The sequence below is a fragment of the Hibiscus syriacus genome, unplaced genomic scaffold, assembly GCF_006381635.1.
Source record: "Hibiscus syriacus cultivar Baekdansim isolate YM2019G1 unplaced genomic scaffold, ASM638163v2 tig00003398_pilon, whole genome shotgun sequence".
Lineage (NCBI taxonomy): Eukaryota > Viridiplantae > Streptophyta > Magnoliopsida > Malvales > Malvaceae > Hibiscus > Hibiscus syriacus.
In genome coordinates this window covers 273,768-281,082 of record NW_024061969.1, presented here as the reverse complement: position 1 = coordinate 281,082, position 7,315 = coordinate 273,768, and the positions used below count along the sequence as shown (strand labels likewise).

The window sequence follows — 7,315 nt, the reverse complement described above, 5'->3', positions numbered from 1 at the left end:
TTTTTAAAATTCTACAGGTTTATTTTCAATTTATTGATTTTTAATGACCACTTAAATGAACATTCTTTTATTGCATTCTTTCTTATATTAATAATTTGAAATTAGAAATATAATTTATTAGTATATTACTAACTATTAATGATAATATAAAAATAATATTGGATAGAAAAAATGATTATTTAGTATATTTTTAATAATACAAAACAATTATATTTTGATAAAAAAAAATCAAATCAGCTTTAGTAATTATAATTTTAAATAAAATTAAGGGTCAAATACTTCAAATACCATTACCTTTAAGCATGGGTTCGAAAATGTCACTAACGTTTTAATTTTGTCAATCTTATCACTGACGCTTATGTTTTACTATAATTATGCCATCCCGTCGTTAATCCGTTAACGGGACGCTGACATGGCAATTGATTTCCATAACGGTGATGACATAGACTGATTTATTAAAGTCATTTAATCCAAGTAAGATCCATGTTGACATTTTAACAATAATATATTTGATATAAAACCCTAATTTGAAACTTAAACCTAAATCCTCTCTTCTTTTCTCTTCTCATAAGCGGTATAAATCACTTATTTTCTCTTCTCATAAACGGTATAAATCACTTCTCTTCTCTTCTCCTTTTCATAAGCGATAGAAACAAAAAATCACAAGGGTTACACATAAACTTCCCTGATATGGGTGTCAATCCTGTTAGTTACACATACAACTCCATTATGAGTTTATTTCTCAAGAAAGGGTATATTAATGAGGTCTAGAATGAGGTCTAATGGTGCCCCTGTTGAAGCACTCAGGGAACAAACTGAGGCAGCTAATGAAGAACATGTGCTAGCTGAGTTGGCTCAGATTGAAGCTCTGAAAGAAGCTGGAGAAATCGAAGCCCAAAAAGTGAAAGAAGCAGGTGAGTTCTCGCTTTCGATGGAGGTAACAAAGAAGAAAAGGATTAACATAATTGAAGAGGAGTGTAACCCCCAAGACTCGGCCTAAACGTTAGGCCCAAACCTAGGCGGTCACATGTCGCATTCAGAGATTTTTTTCATATTTAAAACAACGTTAAAATCCATATAAAAGATTCATATGATAAACATATATGTATACATATGTCAGAAAATTGTATAAAACATATACATATCAAAATATCGTAGAAAACTATATAAAACATTTACGGAATAAAATATCGGTAATACAAATATATCAAGACGGTAGCAAAACACATGTCACCAAAATATAACTGAAAGACATATAGAGATATACAGTAGTACAAAAGTAAGAGTAGTCGATCCTCCTGATGCCAAGTCTGCTAGTCTAGTATGCTATTATCTGAAAAGGTTAAAATTTACGGAATGATCTAAAAAACTCAGTGTGCTCTTTACGGTATGTAAAAACATACAAATAAAATATTTCAGAAAAATCAGTTTATCAAACATGTTTTAAAAACATCAACACTACCCCCATCCGATCATCAGAATGTGTAAGTTCCCCATAACTATACACTCACCTGTACACCCAGTAAGGGCTTACCCTGTGCACAAAGCAGAGGAGCCTGCAGTAAGCGGTAAGGTCTTACCCTTGCACATAGCAGAGGAGCCTTCAGAAATGGTAAGTTCCTACACTTGCACATAGCAAAGGAGCTTTCAGAAACGGTAAGTTCTTACCCTTGCACATGGTAAAGGAGCCTTCAGAAACGGTAAGGTCTTACCCTTGCACATAGCAAAGGAGCCTTCAGAAATGGTAAGGTCTTACCCTTGCACATAGCAAAGGAGCCATCAGAAACTTCCTCCAATAATACCCCAAATGATAGTAATAAACATATATGTATTCGAGTGAAAACGATAATTAATCTATTACATGAAAATGTTTCATGCTTGGAAATCATATACAAAAATACAGTAATCAGAAATCAAATCAGTAATATACAATAAATCATATGTCGGATAAGCAGTATTAAGAAATTAGGTATCATATCGTAAAAATATTCAAAATTATCACAAATCTGAAACAGTTCAAATGGGTAGTTTAAAACAATAATGTAACACCATCAGGAAACACACATGTATCGATCTGAGTAGTTTGATAGGGAAGCTTACTACTGAGTTTGTTGATCACGATCAGCGGCAGCGCTATATCCTACAAATCGAAAAATCCATATCAGAATCCTAATATGAATAATATTAACCTTTCTTTAAATAATTTATGAAAACCTACGGGTAAATCTCATAGAACGTGGATAGAGAAAATCTGACGGACGGGAAACAATGGGCCTAACTAACCCTCGGTAAGGTGAAACACGAGTATCTTCATTAAAATATCTTATTGGATCAATTCCATAACCAAATCTCAAATAAATAAGCAAAATGCTAAAAATACTAAGCATTTTTTGGTTAACAATCTCGATTCAGGGCTTTCTGGTCAAAATTTGACAAAATGAAATTCGAAATCGGACTCAGGACATCGAAAAACACAAATTATGATTTTTCGAAAATTTTGACTTTTTGGTCAAAGTCAACGATCAACATTGGACCAGGTCGGATCGGGTCGGGCAGGCGAGTCAGATTAGCGGGTCATGTCAGACAAGGGTTAGGTCGGATCGACCCATTCCAAGCAATCCACCCGGCAGTGGACTTTCCCCACACGCAGGGGCGGCGTGTGGGGGCGCGTACGACATCCTAGAGGGTCTAAAAAATCCATAAAAATTCATACAACTATTTTAAGGGGTTTTGAGACTCTTACCAAACTCGATTCACAACGATGAACGGCAGAGAACTCGATTTCGAAATGTCAAAAACTTGATATTCCTCACCCCTCACACGCCGGCGACAACGAAGATAAGAAGGACATCGGTTGACTAGGGATGACACAAGGAACACGATGGTGCAGGAGGTGTTGAAAACGAAGCAACGGTCGACGATGAATCGACGATCAAATATTTCTTCTATAAGAGGAAATGTTCTGGAGAGAGAAAATTTAATAAAAATTCCCCAGATTTAGGGTTATATAACCCTTAAAAAGAAATGGAAAAATCAAGCCATAAGTCCTCAATCTTTAGTTGCTTTTTTGAATTTGTATCTAAATTTAATCAAAATTTCACTTTGGTCCTCGAAATTAATCAAAATTCAATTTAGTCCTCGATAAATTTTTAAGAGAATTTTAGGCCTATTTTGGTGTGTGACAAGGTGGATCAGTCAAAAGAGTTGGAAACAAAATTAGGTGCAATTTTGTTTGATTTTAGACACTTACAAGATAAGCAGAAGCAAGTTAAGGGACTAGACAATGTGGTTCCGAGAGGCGATGATGATTGCTCGGAGCAACAAGATGATAGTTTTCATAATGTTGAAAGGTTGGAACCTTTAGTTTCCTTGGAATCAATCAAGAAAGAACTGGAGGCAGCTAAGAAAGACTTGTATTCGATTAAAAATGAAGGTTTTCAGTTATGTCCTCCATGGATATCATAAGAAATGAGCTTAAACATGTTAAAGAAGAAACAGAAAAGTTGAAGAAAACAGAAGAAAAAGCATATTTGAAAGTTAAAAGCCTCAATTCGAAGCTGGTGAGAGCCAAGTCCAACCTGGAAGCAACGAGTGCAGCTAAAGATAAAGCTAAATCGATTGAAACAAACCTTTCCCTCACCCTTGAACAGTCAAAGGCAGAACCAGAGGCATCAAAGAAAGAGAAGGTGCTTATCACCAAAGACATTGAAACTATCAAGGCAGAAATCCAGAAAACGGAGTCCGAAATAGACGTAACCTAGGAAAGATTGCTGGAGAAGAAGACAGTGGAGAAGAAGAGAGTGGAGAAGAAATATACAACTGCAATTTAACATATATATTAGTTTTGCTAATAATATATTAGATTATTAAGATAGCTTGGTGGTTGGGTGTTTAAGTGATAGAGGTTTGAATCTCATGGAAAACAAATTTTCATCAAATGATTCTAACAAAACGACGTCGTTTTGAGTTTTTTTAGCATCAAAACAATTGCGTCAAAACAACGTCGTTTTGGTTAGGAAGTCACATTAGCAACGTCACGGCGTGGAGATACCACATCATCGTGTCGTTAAGCCATTAACAGCGGGGTGACATAATTACAGTGAAACATAAACGTTAGTGATAGAATTGGTAAAATTGAAACGTCAGTGACATTTTCGAACCCGAACTTAAAGGTGAATGGTATTTGAAGTAATTAACCTTAAAATTAATTATAAATATTATTTGACAACATGAAAGCTACATACAAATAATATATCTTATAATCTGAAAAAGTGTTACCATTTAATGTATTGATGATATAAGAAATTTATTTACAGTTGAATTATAATTTTTCAAGATTAACAATGATTTTAATTATAATTTGAAATTCTTCTATTTTATAATAATTTATATATTTAAATTATATTTAATAATTATTTATATTAATTATTAAAACAAAATATTTCATGAAATAATAAAAATAACTAAGTATGTATATTGACATTTAGCACACATGATGCGACTCAAAAAGCAAACATAGGTGTGGAAATGTACATTAAAGGAGGATGGTTTTTTAATTATTATTAATATAGAGTAATTATAAGTGGTAATATATGTTCTAAAGACTCAATTATTTGACAATCAATACTTAAATACCCTGCAGTCGTTGATATTTAAACTTGAGATCTTTAAAGATAATAATTATCTCTTTAACTACTTACATCACTCAATTCGTACTTAAAAGAGGATAGTCCAAGATTAATATACATAGAGTCTATAAATAATATATAAATCCTTAATTTGAAGCATGATTTAGACTTGCCAATCATATAAACGTGACATGTTTTTTTTAAACAAATACAAAACATTATACAAAAAAAAACACGACATCAACTTACAGAATAGTTCTAATAATAAAGAATGACAAATTCATTTAGTGATTTTAGCGGTTTAAGAGAATATTATTTTCTTCAAAGTTTGGTTCTTTTTTGAAAATTCTCTTTTAAAAAGAATATTTTTAAAGGTCTTTATATAAAATTTGAATAAAAAATAGATTCAAGAGTCAATTGAACTAAAGGAAGGTTAAACGCCCCCATGAAACCAAAAATTTAGTACCTTGTTTAAATGTATGTCGTCTCGAATTTTGAAAAGATTCGAATATAAATTTAAATTTAATTTATCCATTGAATGAAAGAAACCATAGTTATTTTATCGATTTTATCTGATGGTTTATTAGTAGTCTAGAGATACCCAGACCTCACCTCTTCACCAAATATCAATATGATACAAAAATCAATATACATCACTTCATCTCGTCGGGACACGAAGTTTAAACACACAACATTCCTCTGTCTTACCAAGACCAAACTCTTAAATGAACTCGTACACAAGTACTATAGACCCTATGAAATATCAATTGTTCCCGAAACTAAACTAATAAGCAGAAACTCGTTTTAACACTTTACTAAGTACAAATATTTTCCATTTAAATTCTCCAATTACTATATACACATTGAAACATACCTTATCACTTAAGTTAATTATTTAGTTTTCGATCATAAATGAAATAATTCAAACATAACTTGCCTAGACCAAAGCACATGATACACAAAAACATCTTAACATAATTGATTTTAATTACACTCGCTTCATCTGAATTTACGATATTTTTTGGATTATCAATGATATATTAAATGTTAAATATTGAAATCCAAGTGATATATAAGGATGCATACCAAATTTATCCATCAAATTCTACTATAATTATCAATTGGGGTAATTGCCGTGCATTATTCATCTTTTCTCTCTCTTTCAATTTTGTCCCGAAGTTTTCAATTATCACTTTTTGATTTTCAATCTAATTCGGATCAAATTATCAGTTTGACCAACTAATCTGAATCAAATATGACCCTCTTTATGATAATTTAAATTAATATTAATAATTAATTTTATGATCATCAAACCCAAAACAGATTTCGATTAACAACTATATGTTATTCCCCAGACATTTAATGATTTCGTGTTCGTTATCATACTTGAGAAATGTTCATTTTTATTTCTTAAATAAACAGTTAGATTGAATGATTCTTCTGTTTTTGGGTTCAATCTGTAGGAATTAAAGGTTAAGGGATGGAAATTTAATAAACGAAAGTAGATAGTAAAAGAGGATTATGGAGAGTCAAAAGCAGGCAAATAAAATATTAGGTAAGAAATAATAGTGGTTTGAATTTGGTCTAATGATCCGTCAAATTCACAATTTGATTTTGTAGCTTTAGATAACGTTTTACTAAAAATATTAAAAAATAATAATATTTTAGATAAGATATTTTATTTGTAGTATATTAAGGCATCCTTGCTTTCAACAATGAACAAAGACAAAGTCGCAATATTTGATTCACGCTCGACTTTGTTGCACAAAAATAAAATGGGTAAATTACGTATTTAGTCACTCTAGTTTCATTTTAGTAGCTTAACATAGAAGAAGTGCTCAAACTATATATATATTTTTCTATTTAGGTGCTTGACTATGGGAGGAACATCCTCTTGACCCCGCCAATTATTTTTTAAATATTAATTAATATTAAAAATATATTTTTAAAAAATACACAAAAAAATTTATCAACCCCTTTAACTAAAAAATGTATTTATGAAGAAAAAAATATTTTAACCCATACTATAATAAATTCCTGGTTCTGACCCTACGTCTAACTTTCTTTTTGGTCAATTTAAGTGCTTAACGTTTTCAATATTATTATTTAGGTGCCTGAATCGTGTTAGACGTTAAAAATATTTTTGTCAACCACTCAAAATATGATACGCGATGCCTTTTAAATTTCTAAAAATTTTATTTTAAAAAAAGCTTAAAATTATTATTATTTTTCAAAAAGTCCCCAAAATATTTCTAAAATCTCAAAAAGTCCCAAAATCATATCTAATGTTAAACATGAGGCACCTAAATTATAGCATTGAAAACGTTAGGCACCTAAATTGACAAAAAAAATTAGGCACCTAAATGGGAAAAAGAGGTATAGTTTGGGCACTTATTTTTATATTAAGCCTTTTTGAAATAATATCTAATGTTACGTTTTTGTTTCATTTCGGTCATCCGTCTTTAAAAAAATAAATAGAACTGTTGACATGATTTTTTTAGTTTTTCTCAATAATGACATGACATTACTTCATGGTGATATATCAGCACCATCATTAAATTTTCAACTGCAAAGGACTAAACTGTAACATTATATATGATTTTGAGAAAAAAAATAGTTGGTGACCAAAATAGAACCAAAACATATTAGAACAACTAACTACGTAGTTTACCCAAAATAAGAAAACG

The 7,315-nt window shown here is 31.1% G+C and overlaps 1 protein-coding gene across 1 annotated transcript; it reads left to right on the top strand.

The window, feature by feature from the left end:
• Positions 1-772: 772 nt before the first annotated feature.
• Positions 773-3,761, top strand: LOC120175936 (protein PLASTID MOVEMENT IMPAIRED 2-like). The gene is made up of 3 exons (XM_039182475.1): positions 773-937; positions 3,187-3,350; positions 3,434-3,761. Exons 1-3 carry the CDS (start codon positions 773-775, stop codon positions 3,759-3,761), a joined length of 657 nt encoding a protein of 218 aa, XP_039038406.1.
• The last annotated feature ends 3,554 nt before the right edge of the window (positions 3,762-7,315 follow it).

Excerpts from the sequence above, each read along its gene's own strand:
- LOC120175936 (XM_039182475.1), top strand. The coding sequence starts at position 773 with ATGAGGTCTAATGGTGCCCCTGTTGAAGCACTCAGGGAACAAACTGAG. Across the intron at positions 938-3,186 it reads AGTTCTCGCTTTCGATGGAG|GTGGATCAGTCAAAAGAGTT; the intron begins GTAACAAAGAAG and ends GTGTGTGACAAG. Across the intron at positions 3,351-3,433 it reads AGTTTTCATAATGTTGAAAG|GTTTTCAGTTATGTCCTCCA; the intron begins GTTGGAACCTTT and ends TTAAAAATGAAG.